The sequence below is a fragment of the Phocoena phocoena genome, chromosome 7, assembly GCF_963924675.1.
Source record: "Phocoena phocoena chromosome 7, mPhoPho1.1, whole genome shotgun sequence".
Classification (NCBI taxonomy): domain Eukaryota; kingdom Metazoa; phylum Chordata; class Mammalia; order Artiodactyla; family Phocoenidae; genus Phocoena; species Phocoena phocoena.
Window position 1 is genome coordinate 112,809,879 of NC_089225.1, and position 18,940 is coordinate 112,828,818.

Below are 18,940 nucleotides of genomic sequence, written 5' to 3' on the forward strand. Positions count from 1 at the left end.
CTGGTGTTGAGAGCATTGACCCATGCCCAGCGGGCAGTTAGGAGGAGGGGTGGGATGCCTCTGACCCAGTGGGGCCTCAGGTCTTTCTAGAGAACAGACGGGATCCCCAGGGCAATATCAGAGCCAGGCGCCGCAGGGAGTGACACTCTGCTCAGGCCACTTAACCCCTGGTTGCAGAGGCCCTGACACTGGGACGGGGGGGTGGGGTGGGGGGGGGCAGTGCAGCTGAAGCTGGCTGGGGCAGGTGTCTCAGCCTGGCTGCATTCGAATCACCTGGGAGCCTCAAAAATCCTGATGCCCAGGCCACATCCTAGATCGCCTGCATTAGGATCTCGGGGGTGGGGTGGCATCAGGCTTAATTTTTTTTTTTTAAATAACTGTGGTTAAGATATACATAATAAACTTTACCATCTTAAGTGCACCGTTTTGTAGTGGGTACGTTAACTCTGCTGTGCAACCAGCGGAGCTCCAGAACTTCATCATCCTCTCGAACTGAAACTCCAGGCCCATTAAGCAACTTCCCGCTCCCCCTCCCCCAGCCCCTGGCACCACCATCTACTTTCTGTCTCTATGACTTTCACTTTAGGAAACTCATGAGTGGAATCAAACAGTATTGGCCTTTTGGTGACCAGCTTCTTCCACTCAGCTTGATGTCCTTAAAGGTTCACGCGTGCTGTAATATGTGTTAGAATTTCCTTCCCTTTTAAGGCTGAATGATATCCCACCGTATGGCGGGATATATATATCTACCCGTAGACAGATATATATATCTACCCGTATGGGTAGACTACACTGTTTACCCACCCATTCATCGCTGATGGACACTTGGGTGGTCCAGGCTTCTGAGTTTTTCAAGCTCCCAGGTGTTCCCGAGGTGCAGGTCTGGTGGAGCGCCAGTGGGCATGGCGAGCCCCTGGCTCCCTGGAGGGCACGTCACTCCTGGCTTTCCCGCCGGTGGTAGTCTCTGCTGTTATCAAGGCCAAACAGAGCTGCAGGAAGCTCCCTTCCCCCAACAGACACCCCTGCAGGGCCTGCTGCCCAGATGGTGCCACCCACCGAACTTGAGCACTCCTCCTGGGGATGCGAAGCCCCTCCGTGTGGCTCCGCCTACGCCAGGCCGGTCCTGTGATTACAACACAGGCCAGGCGGCGGGTCACACGCACGCTTGTTGGGGGGGGGGGGGGTCTCCAGCCTCACACGCATCGGTCCCCTGCTGGAGCTCCTTTTCTCCACCTGTAAAACTCGGAACCCGCTCTTCACCTGTCCTCAGTCCCCCCTCCCTGCCCGTCTGCTGGAGACCTCCTCCTTCTCCTGCAGAACCCTTCTCCCCACCCGTGGGGAGCGTGAAAGGAGCCTAAGGAATCCACGCTTACAAACCAAAACTCAGTACACATGGTCCGACGTTATTTTAATAAGCGAGTGGGCAAGAAAAGTTATTCCTTGGTTCACTAATTTATTCAATAAACGCTTTGTGTCAGGCACTGGGCTACAGTAATTTGATAGACAAGATCCCTGACTTCATGGAAGGAATTTCGGGGGGCATTCATCTAATACCACAGTAATATATGCCCAGCCGTGCCGTGCCTCTCCAACAGAATCTGTTGCAAGGAACAGAGCTGAAAGTCCCCCACCTTCACGTCCACGCTCTCCCGGGGCTGCTCCCAGCCCCCGGCTGAGCGCGCGGGGACACACTGGCGCTGAGCCATCGCTGCCCGGCGCAGGCCTCCTTCAGCCGGCACTCCCTGGGGACGCCCCATCAGCCCGGCTCGGGTGGGATTCAGACACCGGCGCGAACATCCCGCGGCCCCGCCCACACCCTCCCGGCAGAAGGCCTCGCCCTTTCCGTGGGGGCGGGGACGGGCCCGACCAACCAGAGTTCCCAGAACATGCAAATTAGCTCCGTCCCTCAGGTGAGCGTGTTTTCCCAGACTCCTCTGCTTCTTCTGTGGCGAAACACAGCCCCGGTGGGGCCCGACGGCGCGCGCCCCCGACAGCCCGCACCCCCGACAGCCCGCACCCCCGAGCACACGTCTCTGACAGTGCGCGCCCAGCGCCGGCGCTCGTTCGTCCTCACATCGGGAGCGAAGCGGGAGGTGGACGCCCTGGCACCCTGTAGAGGCGCCAGAAGCCCCTGAGGGAGGCACGCGCCCGCCGGAAGCCGCGCCCCCGACGCGGCCCACAGCCCGAGGCGCCGGAAGTGGTCGCGGTCGCGCTGCTTCCGGTCTGCGGGAGGCGCTCCGGGCGGGGGCCGCGGGGGAGGCGAGCTGCCGACTGGCCGAAGGCCGGCACCCATGGCGGAGGGCGGCGGGCGGGCCGGACCTGGGCCCGCAGGTAACGTGCGCGCGGCCGCCGGGCCCCGGGGCGGCGGGGGGCCGGGGCGGCTGCCCGGGCCGGGGCCCTGCGTGTTGCCCTGCGGCCGGCCGGGGCCCACGGAGCCGCGCCCCGCAGCCGGGGGTCGGTCAGCGCGGCTCACGGGATGCCCGGCTGCCCGGTTTCGCGAGACCAGACCTCGCGCCGATTTCCCCTCCTGTGGAACTTGCACCGTAACTGCCAGCCGGCTGGCCTCTAGGGCTGGATGGGACCCCCAGCTGTAAAGAGAGGACGTGGGTCATCCTCCAGCTGTGAGCGCAGCGGTCGGGAGAGCCCCCAGAGGTCAGCTCCCGGGAGGGCGGGTACCTTCTCTGCATCCTGGCATCGGTTCCCCTCAACAACCGCCCCCCTCCCCGCACAGGCCAGGGACAGCGATAACGCCACCCCCAGCGAGCTGTCAGTGACACAGCAGGTCCAGGGGCCCTTGCCCACCGGCAGAGGAGGCAGCCGTGCCATAGTTCGGTTTAGGCGGCTCGAAAGGCTCGCGCCCAAAATAGCCATTTGACTGAGGGTCTCCACCTTGAAATATTCCTGCCAAACAAATGTGAATTTGCGGGGACGTGTGTTTGCCCGCCTTCGGGAGAGGTTTCCTCTTAACCTGCGGGGTCGGGGGGTGGGCGGAGGTGCCCTCCTTGTCTATTGTCTCAGTTTTCCCCGGGTACCAAATGCTTCTATGTGCTCTGGACTTTACACTCTCATCTGTGTCTCTGGAGAGATAGCCCTCCAAAGAGTTTATTAGTTAGTAATAAACTAAGGAGCTTATTACTCTTAAATGTGCCAAAACTTAAGGTATAATGTTGTTTTGGAGACGGGTGCAAGTAGTGCCTTTCATCCCTCCCTCCATCCATTCATTCATCCAACAAACGGTTTATTGAGGACCTGCTATTGGCTGGACCTGGCTGGGGGGTGGGGATACTGCAGTGAATAAAAATACAAACAAAGCCTCTTCTGTCCTGGGCTTTGGTTGGTATTGACTTTGACCCCAGGGGCAGCCAGGACCTTAGGGTCTGGGACATCACTTCATGGGAGAGTGCGGGAGGGACTGAGAGGTGTTCACCTGGGGGAAGAGGACTGGCAGCTGCTTCCCAGCGTGGAGAAGAGTCTTGTGGCAGGAAGACTGGCTCTGCCTTATGGAGGCACTCTTGTCAATATCCGGGTGGTGCTGTTTTACTGTTGAGTGTGTTGCAGGCCTGGGAGTAGAGGGGCCACAGTTAAAGCTTAAGTGCTGTGTCGAGTAATTGTGTTGTCATTGGAGAAGCTGATCAGAAAAATGCAAACTTAAAGATATCTTGGAGCTGGAGCTGGGGGAGAGGAGGCTGTGTTGAGCTGGGCAGGTAGTGGGTCAAAAAGGGGCCAGCAAAGGGAGGCCTAGAGGAGAACTTAGCAAAAGTTTGTCAGAGCCTCCTTACACCTTCTGAATCTTACCCCTACTTTGAACTTTTTCAGCCTGTGCAGTGAAACTGTGGGATAACTACAGTGGAGGATAACTACCGAAGGAGCGTTGGCATGGGGGCCCAAGGGGTCCTTGATGCCTGCCTGTTGACCTGCTGCAGATCTGGCTGTGGCATGAGCTCGAGTGACCCATGCGTTTGTGAACCCTCGCTGCTCTGCCCACCTGCCTGTGGCCTTTGTGTCTTACCTCTGCCATTGAACTATCAAATCGTGCAGTGTAAGGAACCGTACGCATCACCCCTGTTGTCCTATGGCCCAGCCTTGTATACAGTGGGTACTCGAAAGAGATTTGGTTTGAATATAAAAAGCAACTTCAGCATTGGAGAGAGTCCACCACTAGGACAGCTGGCACGGTGGGGACTTGAATGAAGGCCGTCTGAGTTCATGCTCTTTCCTTATGCCCCTCTCTGTGCAATTATGTTTATAAAGAGATATTTTGGGCTCCATTGTGAGGTGAAGAACTCAATTACAGTTGACCCTTGACAACACAGGGGGTGGGGGTTGCCAAACCCCTGCACAGTCAAAAATCCCCATAAAACTTTACAGTTGGCCCTCCATGTTCGAGGTTCTGCATCTAAGAATTCAGCCAGGGGCTTCCCTGGTGGCTCAGTGGTTAAGAATCCGCCTGCCAATGCAGAGGACACGGGTTCGAGCCTGGTCCGGGAAGATCCCACATGCTGCGGAACAACTAAGCCCGTGTGCCACAACTACTGAGCCTGTGCTCTAGAGCCCGTGAGCCACAACTACCGAGCCCACGTGCCACAACTCCTGAAGCCCGCGTGCCTAGAGCCTGTGCTCTGCAACAAGAGAAGCCACCGCAGTGAGAAGCCCACGCACCACAACGAAGAGTAGCTCCCGCTCGCTGCAACTAGAGAAAGCCCGCGCAGCAACAAAGACCCAGTGCGGCCAAAAATAAATAAAATTAAAAATTAAAAAAAAAAAAGAATTCAGCCAACTGTGGATTGTGTAGTGTAGTATGTATTTAGTGAGAAAAATCCATGTGTGAGTGGACCCACGTAGCTCAGACCATGCTCTTCAAGGGTCAGCTGTAGGTATCTAAGTGTACAAATCTGTTGACTACAGTTGACTGCCGAACAGCTTGGGGGTTGATCTGCATGTAACTTATAGCCGGTCCTCTGCATCCGAGGTTCCTAGGCGTCTGTGCATTCAACCAGCCACAGATTGTGCAGTGTCGTGCTATTTACTGTTGAAAATATCTACGTGTGAGTGGACCCCTGCAGATGAAACCTGTGTTGTTAAGTGATCAATGGTACTTGTTCTAGTCCATTCAGGATGTAATAACAGAATAGACTGGATGGCTCATAAACAACAGAAGTTTATTTCTCACAGCTCTGGTGGTTGGCAAGTCCAAGACTAAGGCACTGGCAGATTTGATGTCTGGTGAGGGCCTGCTTCCTGGTTCCTAGGCGGCTGTCTTCTCACTGTGTCCTCATGTGGTGGAGGGGGTGAGGGAGCTCTCCAGGGTCTCTTTTATAAGGGCACTCATCCCATTCATGAGGGCTCCACTCTCATGACCTAAAGGTCCTACCTACTAAAGGTCCTGCCTCTTACTAATCACCTTGGGGGTTAGGACTCCCAGCATACTATTTGGCAGGACATTTTGGGGGACACAAACATTCAGTTTATAGCAGCTACTCCTTCCATTCCTCACTGATTTTGTTGCCCATTTCTCACGTACCAAGTTTTTTATACTAAGCTCTTTTCTGGGCAGTTGATTGTTTGATTTATTTATCTTTTTATCCTGATGAGAGAGAATTTCTATTATCTAGTAGGATAGATCTCTTCTCATACATACAAAAAAAACAAAAAGTGATTCTTATTTTTATTTCCAAATAAACTTCTAGAAGATTTTTGTCACATTTCATATAAAAACCCCAAAGAGATTTGTTAAACCTCTTAATTTATTTGGTATCACTTAAAATTTTCCTAGCATTGACTCTCACTCAAGCACATGGTGTGGTTTTCACCATTTATTCTAGTCTTTATTGTTTTTCTGTTTTCTGTCTTCATTATATAGGGCTGGCTTTCTATTTGTCTGCATGTATTTAAAAATTTTCCTTTTTACTGTGGTGCAGCTTATATTCAGAAAAGTACACCCATCTTAGGTTACCATCACATTTGTCACTCACGGGGCCTCCCGCGTGGCGAGGCCATTACCCAGATCACATGGCAGAGTCATTCAGGTTTACAAGCAGCAGTGTTTTTCTGGCTGTTGAGTTTTGCCAAAGTCAGGTGTCCTTTTGTAACGTAGCAGCTGATTATATGTTTTTTCCCAATACTAAGACATTCTTGGGATAAATTAGAGTAATTTTATGGTGACTTTTTTGATACATATTTTAAATTTCACTTTTTTAATATTTTATTTAGGATCTTTATCCTTAACTAGTTTTGGCTTATTATCACCCACCCCATCAGAGTTTTAAAACCTTGCCAGGTTTGGCGTCAGGAGTGTGCTAGCTTCATTAAGGGAAACTCTTTACATTTTCCTGGCTCTGGAAGCTTCTGGAGCAGGGGAATGATGTGTTCTTGAGAGTTGGAGAGCACCCGTGTTGGGGAGAGGCGGGGCTGGCGGCCGAGGGCGGCCCCTCACAGTTGGTGCTGGCAAGGCTTCCCTGAGCTGACAGGCGCCCCTCTCTTCAGTGCAGGTCCGAATCTGAAGGAGTGGCTGAGGGAGCAGTTTTGTGACCATCCGCTGGAGCGCTGTGAGGACACGAGGCTCCACGATGCAGCCTACGTGGGGGACCTCCAGACGCTCCGGAGCCTGCTGCAGGAGGAGAGCTACCGGAGGTGAGCGCCGCTGCCCGCCCCGGGGCTGCCCAGGGTTTGGCCTGTGGGTCTGCACGCAGCTAAGGCTCGGGAGCTGTGAGGGAGGCCCAGCGGTCTCAGATTGGCAGGTGGAGACCCTGAGCGTTTCCACTTTCCGAGGATGGGATAAAAGGGGACTGCCGGAAGCGTGGTCAGACTTGTAGGCGACAGCCTGATGGCGAGGGCAGAGAGACCCGAGTTCAAGTCCAGTTCTGTCACCTTTATATTTTCCAGCAACTTCTGGTGCTCTCTGGGCGTCAGCTTCCCTGACGTTACCCTCGACGACAGCGCCATTACTGTCTCCAACAGCGGCCCTGCTCCCTTGCGAGTCTCTTCTGGCTCTTTATCCTGAGGCGCATGCATAAATTCTCCTCCCTTAATTATTGCATCGTTATCCCCCTTTGGGTCCGGACTTCCTGACGGAGCAAACCTGTACAGAGTTCCTGACGCGCTCTCCTCTGGCTTCTCAGGGCCTCAGTCATCTGCCTCCAGGGCCTGGGGCTCAGCCTCTGGCCAGCTGTCTCATTACCCAGGGACATGCTCCTTTTGTTGGTAGCGCCCTGCCTGTTGCCTTGCCACATCCTGCCAGCTCCTCCAGACCGGCTCAAGCCCCTCATGGCATCGGAGTCTTGCTGTTACTTTTCCCCACTCGAGACACCCGGGGAGCACAGAGACTCTGCCTGTTCTCCGTGTGTCTAAGATTGGAGTCTCAAGTAGACTTGAAACTCACCTGCAACCAGAAAATCCTTCAGGCTCTTTCTGTGTTTCTGTTTTCCCTCCAGGGCTAGGATGCCAGTGAGTTGATAGAAGAAATGCCTGTGTGTTGATACTGAAACTTATACCACTTTTCGTGGACAGTTCCCAAGAGAAGGATTTCTAACAATACAAGAATAGGTGTCTTTCTTCTTTCCCTTCTGATGTCTTAGCATTATTTCATTAGAATAGATATTCATGTCGAAAATAAAAAAGTTTGGAGCCAGAAAGGATCGTCATAAAGAGAAATGAGGTGGATTGCACATGAATATTTAACACGAATGACTCAAGTCCAAAGAAAACCTTAAATTTGCAGATATAACAGTAGAATAGAGTTAAGCTACTAAAATAGACCAAGTATGTTCATATTGCTTTTTCAAGTACCGTTTTTCTTTCTTTCACTCAGGTTCAGTGAATCTCTGGTTTCTTGACGATATTTTGCTCTTGCTATGTAGTTCTTTGGTGATGAGTCCTTGGAGCGTTCCTTGGCCTCCTTGGCTAGTGGAAGCTAGTAACCAGCTGAAGGAGGAACCCTGACCTGTTGCATGTTTCTGGGTCACTGCTTTAATGATCTGTATTCCTCAGCTTTGTTCAGAGCTGCGCTGGGAGCTTGAGGTGAAGAGCCTCAGCTGGTGACATGATGGGTCCGTGCATTGCATGACACTGGCATCCCTTGATGGGGAGTTGTGGTTTGAGTGTCACTTGCAATGAGGGCTGAGTCTGGACGGTTTCCCTCTGCTGCTGCTGGCCAGGAGTGTGGTGATTCCTGCAGGCTGTCCTTTGTGCTGTGTCAGAGGTAGAGGGACCACAGTGGTCACCTAGCCCCAGTGAGGATACCGAGGCCCAGAGAGCGGTCCAGCCTCAGACCTTCACAGGTAGTAGCTGGTGAAGAGGGGCCTCGGGGCCCTGACCCAGGTCCCGAGCAGGTATGCTGTCCTCCATCCTGCACTGCCTCCCGGGCAGGCCCTTCTCCCCTTCGTGGAGCAAAGAGCTTTGGACGCGAGTCAGGAAATTGGAGATCTTAACTCTAGTGCTCAGCAGTCTTACCTGCGCCTCGAATCTCCTCATCTGTAGAACTGGGCTCGTAATTTATTGCCTGTCTTGCCTCAGGCGTGGACCCAGCAGGGTGGCTCTGTGAAAGCCTTTCATGAAACGAGCACCTGGAAGCACTATTAAAGCGAAGGCTGCCCTCCTGCTCCCTGTCTCAGGGTCCCGCCTGAGAGGAGCTGGAGCGGCCGGCCGGTCTCCCAGCGCCCCTCCCAGCCTGGCTCCCTGTGCTCTCTCTCAGCCGCATCAACGAGAAGTCTGTGTGGTGCTGCGGCTGGCTGCCCTGCACACCACTGCGCATCGCGGCCACTGCAGGCCACGGGGACTGCGTGGACTTCCTGATCCGGAAGGGGGCTGAGGTGGACCTGGTGGACGTGAAGGGACAGACGGCCCTGTACGTGGCCGTGGTGAACGGGCACCTGGAGAGCGCCCAGATCCTTCTGGAAGCCGGCGCCGACCCCAATGGAAGCCGGCACCACCGCAGCACCCCTGTCTACCACGCCTCCCGGGTGGGCAGGGCAGACATCCTGAAGGCCCTCATCAGGTCAGTACCACAGGGGCCGGGCCACCGTTGCCCTTGCGACGGCCACCACGGGGAGCGTGGCCGCATCAGCACGTTCTCACAGCTACATTCTCATTTCTTGTTCTCGGCGTTTGCCTTTTTTTCCTCTCTCTCTCTCTCTCTCTCCGATTAGACTTGTTAGAGGATTTGTCTATTTTGTTAGTCTTTCTAAAGAGCTGCCTCTTAGCTTTATCAGTTCTCTTATTTTTTTACTTACTGATTAATTTCTGTTTTTATCTTTATTTTTTCCCATTTTCCTTAATTTTCCTTAATATTTTCCCTAACTTTCTGAGTTGCATGCTTATTTATTTTTTTCTTGATTAATAATGTAAACTTTCAAGGTTATGAATTTACCTTTGCCTATAGCTTTGGCTGTGTCTGCTAAGCTTTCTTCTTTTTCTTTTTCTTTTTTTTTTTTTTTTTTGCGGTACGCGGGCCTCTCACTGTTGTGGCCTCTCCCGTTGCGGAGCACAGGCTCCAGACGCGCAGGCTCAGCGGCCATGGCTCACGGGCCCAGCCGCTCCGCGGCATGTGGGATCCTCCCGGACCGGGGCACGAACCCGCGTCCCCCGCATCGGCAGGCGGACTCTCAACCACTGCGCCGCCAGGGAAGCCCTTCTTTGGGCTTGTTAAAAATTATTTTTTAATGTCCAACTACGTTATTGTGGATACTTGTAACAAAGTATATAACCACAGGGTTTTATTTGTATAGTACAAGATGACAGCCTCAGTTATGTTATTCAGACTTCCTCTCTCTTTTTTACATCTTTAACCATTGGATCTTCCCCAAATTCAGAGAAGTCAGTCTGTAATTACTGTTGTGATTTGTCAGTTTCCCCTTGTATTTCTAATAATTTTGCTTACCATATTTTGATGCTCATTGGGCTCATGAAAGTTCTTGCTTATGGATTGTGCCCTTTATCAAACCAAAAGGAAACCATTGGTTTCATTGAGGGCTCATTTATGTAGCAATCTGTAACGTTTAGTTTTCATCTTAGTGGGTTTAAGTAATTCTTTGTGAGCTCACTTTTACTGTTTGACTGTCTGGGATTCTTTTGTTTTTTTAGGTGATACAAATGAACTTTTATTTCACACTTCAGGAAGTGGATAGTCTCCGAGAGCTGCAAAATGGGGTGAAAAGCAAGAAGCTTTTGTAGGATAAAGGGATTCTTTGTTTTTTAATACAGTTAACATTGTTGCCATAGCTGATGTTAAGTCTATTACTGTTGTCTTTCTGTGTCTTAACTGTACCTTTATTTTATATCTTTTTTCCATGATCTGTGTTTTCTTTGCTTTCCCTTTCTGTGGTTTTAGACGGTTTCTGGTCTTCTTTTAATTGTACTAGCGGTTACCTTTTTAAAAATTTGAGCCAGATTGCATTTTCAGTCTCATGTCTCCAGTGACTTCTTTCTACTAAAGATGCTTCCTTGCCCAGCAGCCCCCGCCACCCCCACCACCGCCCCCTGGCTCTGGAGGCTGTTTGTTCTGTGGCTGGACTGAGTGCAGTTCGGGTAGCCCGTTGTCGGTGTGGGAAAGTATTACAGGAGAGGGTTACAGCATTGTTACGGGCTGCATTGGGGGTCTTCTGAGGAGCGGGGACCTGGCGTCCCCCTCGCCCAGTGCAGGACATGGTTTTTTAAATTAGGTACTGAGAATATATTTATTATATCAAAAGGATTTATATATTAAAGGGCTATGGAATTGAGTTTTGGAAAGATAATTGAGGATGATATGGTGGTTATACTGGAGGGTGATGAAGACGTGATGATGCTTTTTTCCCCTTCTTTAGAAGGATTTCTAGCCTGATAATCTAAATCACCTCAGTCCCGTATCTTTGCATCTTGGAGAATGTAAGTCATTAATTTGGAAATGTTTTTCAGTAGGATCAATCCATGAAATTTCATCTTGGTTGCAGAAATCCCATAGGGCATTTCAGTCAATTCATGATGTGCAACTGCTTTGAATTAACTGCAGGCTTGACTTTCAGATATATTTACAGGTGCCCTTCTTGAGGAAACGTTACTAAGACATTTTGCTGCCCCGCTGGAGTACAGGACATTACTTTTACAGTGAGGTACCAAGAGCATATATTATTCTGTTGAAAAGTTTTCTGGATCCTAAATTACCAGATAATTGACTTTTGGAAAACGGGGTTAAGTTACTGAACAGCTAATACAATCTAAACACAATCTAAACGGCAGCTCCTGCCTTCCCTGTGTCATTGTCCCTCATAGGCAGGGCTCTCTTCTGTCACTGTTGTGATTTGGTGTCCCTCTGCAAGTAACCTTCATTTTGTTACTTCTCATTTCCCTTGATATATATTACTGATGTTTTTTTAAAAAGGTAAGGAGTGGTATTTCTGTATGTGCAGAAGTTATACTGATTTATTGAGTCGTCCTGGTGGTTCCTTGCCAGTGATACTAAAAGCAGTAGGGGAATTTTGGAAAATATTCAGGATTAAAATTAACTGGATCCCATCCATTATATTTCTATGAGTGGATGAAGGACTGTCTTTCCCACAGCTCAGCTAATACCAGATTGTCATATTGCCCCAGATTACAAACATTCTAGAAGACATATCCGTAAGAATAAGGAGGCAAAACGATGTCACTGCTTGAAATCTAGTTCTCTTAATTGATTGAGTGTGTGAAATGAAATATCGGCTTCTGCTTGGTTTGGTAGGTGTTTTAGAATGTTCCTCTTGTCACTCCTAGGGTATCGTGGAGAACACTGGGTGATACTTGCATTTGTAGTGGCTGATGATGCTGCATGGCGTCAGTGGGGAAGCAGGTTGTCATGGGAGCTCATTGGTCTGTGTGCTGTCCTTTGTCTTCCTCAGCTCTGTGCTGCTGACAGGCAGCAGTGTCGCTTCTAGGGGCACGTTCCTTCGGATGCTTGCAGTAGTGCTGAAGAGACGGGTGATAAAACATGATTGCTGGCTGTGAGTGTCGGCCAGCTATTTCCATTAAGGCATGGAAAACGATGCTCTCCCCTCTGCCCGGGCCCCTGCGTGTCAGGCCCCATCATCATTACTGCCTACATTTTGTCATTTCCTAATTCAGCTGAAATATGTGATGACAAAATGTGTGAGGCACCGCAGCACTGTCTAGGGCAGTGGACGCTCAAGTACACAGGTGCTGGCTAATGTTTACTCATGGAAGAGTTGGGTAACGCCTTTCGGGCCGCAGTCTCACAGAAGTGGGGCTGTGCTCTTCTCATTACATCCTCTCAGGCTGCACGTGTTTTCAGTTGGTCCCAATACTGCTGATGTTCACTTTCATCTTTTGGTTAAGGTGGCGTCTGCCAGCTTTTTCCATTGTAAAGCTCCTCTTTTTCCCTCTGTGATTAAAAAATATTTTTGTGGCTCGGTACTTTGGAACCATGTATATATCCTGTTCCTCCTCAGATTTTTAATTTATTCATTTATTTATGTTAGACTCATGGTTTCCTGTGGAGTTACAATTATTCTCGGCTCTTGTGTACTTTGCCTGGTTCATCCCTGGAGTTAGTCATTTCTCCAAGGAATCCTGGTTTCTCTGTGTGGTGAATGCTATTTAAAAGCCAAGATGTGGACACTAGGAGTGCTTATTGCTTATGGGGTGTCACTGTTCTCAGCTTCTCCTACTGGACAGAGCTAAGGTTACTTAAACATGTTTCTGTCTACATTTCTGTATCTATTATACGTTGACAGTTAAAGAGTTCACCCTGATGCCTCTAATCCAGTCCAGCACCACAGGGTTCATCCTACTTTTCTCCCTTTCCAAATTTATTATTCTTTTGCAACATTGAGAGATGTGGTTCCCTTACCTTTAACATGTTAACTTACTTTGCCAATCCCCCATATTGAACCAGTCTCCTGTGCTGCTGCCCCTCCCACACATGCCTCCTCCCCCGCCGCGGGCTGTAGCACCCTTGCAAGGCAGCATCCTTAGAAGCACCCTCTTCACTCGGCCAGGACTCCAACAGCTTGAGCAGGCCGCCCTCCCTGCTGTAGTCAGTGGCCCCCGCTTAGTGTAAAATGACCCAGTTGGTAGTTTGTGCTTGGCCTGGGAGAACCCTAAATGTCCCATAGAAAGCCATGTATTTGGGCGTCCTTGGGTGCAAGGACAAGGGCAGGTCCCTTGAGGGGATCCTGAAGGCTCTGCCTGTAGAGTCGTTTAGAGATTGGCTCTGGTGGAAAAGGAGGCTTCCGGGTCAGGCAGCCCCTGCATTGGCCTGTGTGAGATTCATCCTCACATCTGGGCTGTCTCTGGGAGTCAGAAGAGGAGAGCTTCTGGGCAGCCATACAGATCAGCTCAGGGACTGTCATCAACGCTCCCACCTCTGGGGGCTGCGCGAGGCTGCCTTGCTGTGCATCCTGTCCTGGGTCCTTCTAGGTGAATCATGCTGGGAATGGGCTGGCTCCTCTGGAGGTTCAGTGTGCCTGAAAAGAAGAGCCACCCTGGCGGGCAGGACATGATGGCACCAACTGGGTACACAGTTGGGTTAAAGTATTTCTTTTTGCTTGCAGTTTTTAAGGATTGCTGTTTATTTATTTATTTATTTTTCCATATGCAGGCCTCTCACTGTTGTGGCCTCTCCCTGTTGTGGCCTCTCCCGTTGCAGAGCACAGGCTCCGAAAGTGCAGGCTCAGTGGCCATGGCTCATGGGCCCAGCCGCTCTGCGGCATGCGGGATCTTCCCGGACCAGGGCATGAACCCGTGTCCCCTGCATCAGCAGGCGGACTCTCAACCACTGCACCGCCAGGGAAACCCCTAATTTTTTATAGTATGTATTTACATGGTTCCAAAGTCAAATCTATAAAACAAAGTATATTAAGAGCAGTCTAGCTTCTATCCTGATCTGCTTCATCCCTTCCCTATAGATAACCATTTAAAAAGTTTTGTGGTTTATCCTTCCATCATTAAAAAATAGGCAGGTATGTGTCTAGGTGTGTGTCATGTACACATTGGTATCTCAGCCTCCTCCCCAGGATAAACAGTGGCATACTTCACGTTCATCGTCCTGCTTTTCTCACTTATCAGGGTGTCCTGGAGGTCACTGCAGAGCAGTCCTTAGCCCTGGTCCTCATTCCTTTTCAGATGGTACAGTGCTCCTTTATGTGGATGGGCCAGGCCCTCTTGACGAACCTGTGGCTCGTTTCCTGCCTTTGGCTATTAAGGGTACTGTTTTAATGAATTGCCTTGTGTATGCATCTTTTCAGAGTTTTGCAAATGTGTCTTGGGACTAGATTCCAGGAGTTGTGATTGGTGCGTCAGAGGGTACATGCATAGGTAAGTTTGCCAGCTATCACCAGATTTCCCTCTACAGGGATTGCTGCATTATGCCTGGCCCCCAGCGATGAATAAGACTTCCTTTTTCTTTAAAGCTCGGTCAATACGTTTTTGGATTTTTCCCAATGTGATAGGTGAGAAGTGGTGTCTCCGAGTAGTTTTAATCTGCATTTCTGTTATGAGTGAGGCTGAGCATCTTTTCATCTGGTTGAGAGCTGTTTCCACGTGTCTGTATCCATCTCTGGCTCATTTATCTATAGAGCTATTGATCTTTTCCTTTCAGAAGGTCTTTATATATTAAGGATGTAACATTTCCCAATTTGTAACTTATTGTTTTACTTTACAAAAAAGCTTTGTTTTTATATCTTTTCCTGATCTTCCAAATCAACTTTATAATCAACTTATGTAGCTCCAGGGATGTTATTTTTATGTATTTACATTTATAGTCAACTTATTTAGTTCTGGGGAGGGTATTTTCATTTATATAATAAGCTTAGGGAAAATGACATCTTAATGATAGTGAGTCTTCTTGTCTAAGACTACGGTATGTCTTTCTATTTCCTTAGGTCTACTTATGTGACTTTCAGTAGTATTTTATAATTTTACTCATGCAAATTTTGGACATATACTGTTAAGTTTATGCTTAGATATCTCACTTCAAAATTTATTTTGCTATCAGAAATGAGGTCTTTTTCATTTTATCTTTCAACTTGTTTTTGTATATAGAAGGCTGTTGGTTTAAAACTTGCTACTTTAATAAATTCTCTCATTGTTTGTTAACTGCATTTTCATTAATTATTTAAGGCTTTCCAGACAGTTATATTCTCTGTAAATAGGGAAAGTTTTACCTCTTCCTTTCCAATTTTAGTCAGCTAATTGCTTTCTCTTGTCTAATTGCACTAGTACTTAAAAAAAAAAAAAAAAAAGAGTCTTTAAAACGAGTGGGCTGGAAAGTGGGGCTGTGTACCTTGCTCCCGGCAGAGCTGCTGCTTGTGTTTCCCTGCTAGGCGAGAGGCTGACTTCTGGGTTGAGGAAATATTTTTTATCATGTTAAGGAAATATCCCTTACTTTCTTTTTTATTAAGTATTTGCAAACATGCTTAAGTGTTGAGTTTTGTTATATGCCTTTTTTTTTTGCATCTATGGAGATAATCATGGATTTTCCCCTTAGTTCTATGAATATGATGGATTATGTTAATAGAGTTTCTAATTTAAGAACTACCCCCTGGAATAACCCCCATGAAGTCATTGTATGTTGCTTTCTTAATGTTTTTAGATTCTCTTTGCTAACGTTTTATTGGAGGTTGTTAAGTTGATATTCATAAGTGCAGTTAGTTGGTAGTTTTTCTTTATGGTGTGGCCTTTGTCAGGTTTGGAGATTATTGTTTTGTTAATTTCATAAGCTGAATTTGGAAGTTTTCCTTCTTTTTCTTTGCTTTGAAATAGTTAAAATAGCCATGGGATTGTTGGATCTTCAAAGGTTTGAAAGAACTCCCTTACGAGTTCTTTTGCGTGAGTGGATTCCAAGGTTCCTAACTACCGTGGAACCTGCTGGTGGTCACGGGACCACTGTGACTGGGGGGCTCACCGGTGCTCCCAGCGCTCCTGGAGTTCGGGCCCATCTCCACCGGGTGCCGTGGGGATGCGTTGACTGCGGTTGGCCTGCTGTGAGGTCTCACTGTCCGTGTGTCTACCCTGCAGGTACGGGGCCGATGTCGATGTCAACCACCACCTGACTCCTGACGTCCAGCCCCCTTTCTCCCGGCGGCTCACCTCCTTGGTGGTCTGCCCCCTGTACATCAGCGCAGCCTACCACAACCTCCAGTGCTTCAAGCTGCTCCTGCAGGCTGGGGCAAACCCGGACTTCAACTGCAATGGTCCCGTCAATACACAGGGCTTCTACAGGGGCTCCCCCGGGTGCGTCATGGATGCTGTCCTGCGTCACGGCTGTGAGGCGGCCTTCGTTAGCCTGCTTGTGGAGTTCGGAGCCAACCTGAACCTGGTGAAGTGGGAATCCTTGGGCCCAGAGTCGAGAGGCAGAAGGAAGGTAGACCCTGAGGCTCTGCAGGTCTTTAAAGAGGCCAGAAGTAAGTGGCCTTAGTTGAACCCTGACTGGCAGTCTCTTCAAGTCAATTGAATGAACCAAGTTGTAGCAATTTAAAAAAAAAAAACAACCTCCAACTAATCACTTGGTCACAGCCTTCTGTGAGGACTAGGAATTTTCTAGAGTGGTCTTCCAGATTGGTCTTCTCTTTTTAAATTCCCAGACGCTAAGATTTAATACCAAGAAACCTATCAAAGTGCATGTTCTCAGAGCTCCTAGAATTATGTTCTCTTTACCCCTTTGCGCTGCTTTGTGATCCCAGATCCTTTCACTGCTGTTTATGGCTTTTAAGTGTTTGCTTTACAGAAAATCGCAAGCCCTTCCTTCTCTAGGGCGCCTCACGTCCCCTTCCTCAGTTCCACTCAAATACCATTGTTCTGCATTGTGTGCTAGGTATGATTTTTGTTAGAATGAGGCCTGCAGTTTGCTTATTCATGAAGAAGGATTTTGCCAGTGAATTCAGTTGATGGCCAGAGAGTTTGCAGTTGAACCGTGGCTTGGTACTTGTTGTCGTTCTCTCTCCAGGACTCAGAAGTTGACCCTGTGCGCCCTCTGACCTGCCCACACCCTGCCCCTTTCCCGTCTGGGTCTTGAGGGCATCTGAGTGACCACCTTTCCCCAGTCCCTTACCTCTCGCAGAACTTATGTTTGTTGTGTTCTTGTCACTGGCTTTCCTTAAACCAGTCATTAAAGCATGGTCCTGTTGAGCCTTCCCCAAGAGAGTTGCTTGCTGGTCAGTTGGAGCCGCACTGACAGAGTTAGGCTCCCTGTGTTCATGCCTGTTTCACAGGCAGAGACACGGCGAGGCTGTTTTGACCCAGAGCAAAATTGTCAGCCTGCCCTCCTCCTGTGTTGCTCGGCCCGTCCCCTTCAGACCCCCTTGGAGCTTCTGGGAGGGACCAAGAGCAGAAACTGACAGAGGGCAGTTTGTCACACCTGCTGGGGCGTGCAGTGGCCAGCTCTGTTTCTCTGTCTAGGGAGTTCCACAGAGTTGAGCAGATAGCAAGACCTTTCTCACCAGGGCCTGCTCTCCTCTGGAGGTGGGAAGTGGCAGCGAGCGTTGGCGCAGCTCCGCTTGTCCTCACAGCCAGCCTTTGGTCTGTAGGGTTAGGAGAGGCATTTAACCTCTCCCTCTGTCTCTCCCTTTCTTCCCATGCGTTCCAGGTGTCCCCAGGACCTTGCTGAATCTGTGCCGCGTGGCCGTGAGAAGAGCGCTTGGCAAATACCGACTCCGTCTGATCCCCTCGCTGCCTCTGCCAGACCCCATAAAAAGGTTTCTGCTGTATGAGCAGAACTCGCGAGCAGTGGTTGACTGCAGTGAGGAGGGAGCAACCTCCAGAGCCAGTCGACACCGATTCTTGCCCCTGTGACCACGTCCTGTGCTGCTGACTAAATCCCACCTGGCTGTTGGTGAAGCGGAATCAGCCTTGTCCTCACGGATTGTATTCCATCTCAGGTGCTTGGGGCGTCGGGCAGTCCTTAGGTCGGTATCAGCCGAAAGGCTCGTACAAAATTAATTTTGTTCTTCCTCAATGTCTGTGTTTTGGAAATTAATGAAATGGGCCTTGAAATGTGAGCAAGTTCGGGCTGAGCTTGGAGGCCTGCTGACTTCCCCAGGAGGGGGAACTAGCACCTTGCAGGGCTGTGCTGCTGCGTTTGCCTCTCAGCTTGATTAACGCGAAATGAAAAGGAGTCTTGCTATAAAAGTACAGAGATGCACTTCCTGAACTTACCAGTTTGTTTCCCGTGCTCCTGGGGTAGACGTGTGACATTTATCATACGCACCCCGTTTCCTTGCCGCTTCACTGTTCTCTCCTTGTGGCGGAGGCGTGATATTAATTGTCTTCATTCAAGGATGGTTTCCTGGCCACGTGGATTGGCTTTACTGCCTCAAAGTCAATACCTGCATTTGTTCACAGCCTCTTTAGGTAACGCTCAGAGTTCTGCAGCGCTGCACCTGTCTGATACCTACCTGTGCCTAGCATCATGCCAACAGGTCTCATGAGTTCTCTGCCATTTCACTTTGGGGAGCTTCCAGACAGTTGATTGATTTTAGGAGGCCAACGCTGAAATAGCCAGTAATTGACTGCCTACATTCGGACCAAGGACTGTCCAACAGCATTCACTGCCAGTTCTAAAAGAGGAGGATGCCTGCGGCACTGTCTTCTCGTCCCTGCACATACCAGAAAGTGCAGACTTCAGTCATCTTCTGGATGGTTCGAAGCTTTCGGTTGCTTTGTGTTCAGTGGACAAAACATCTGCTGTTTGGTTGATTGATCTTCACTTTTTTGGACCTAATTGTCTTGGTAGTTGCTCCTAGAACCGAAGAAAGGGGATAGCAGTGAGGTCAGAGGGCTTCCCCTGGCCTGCTGGGGGTGGTGAGAAGTGAGAGGAATGAGCTGGCTTGTCACCTGACGGACGGCTCGGCTGTGGGCAGGGCTCACTCACACCTGGGCTGCGTGGCCAGGTGTGTGGCCATGTCGGCACAGGTGGGCCAGCGGCTGCCTCTTTAGAGCATCCAGGTGCTGCTGTTTCCAGGGAAATCACATCTGG

The 18,940-nt window shown here is 49.7% G+C and overlaps 1 protein-coding gene across 1 annotated transcript; it reads left to right on the plus strand.

Annotated features, from left to right (window-relative positions):
• Window positions 1–2,291: 2,291 nt before the first annotated feature.
• On the plus strand, window positions 2,292–17,793 carry ASB1 (ankyrin repeat and SOCS box containing 1). The gene is made up of 5 exons (XM_065880970.1): window positions 2,292–2,331; window positions 6,489–6,630; window positions 8,690–8,992; window positions 15,985–16,370; window positions 17,552–17,793. The coding sequence occupies exons 1-5, from the start codon at window positions 2,292–2,294 to the stop codon at window positions 17,755–17,757; spliced, it is 1,077 nt and encodes a 358-aa protein (XP_065737042.1). The 3' UTR covers window positions 17,758–17,793.
• The last annotated feature ends 1,147 nt before the right edge of the window (window positions 17,794–18,940 follow it).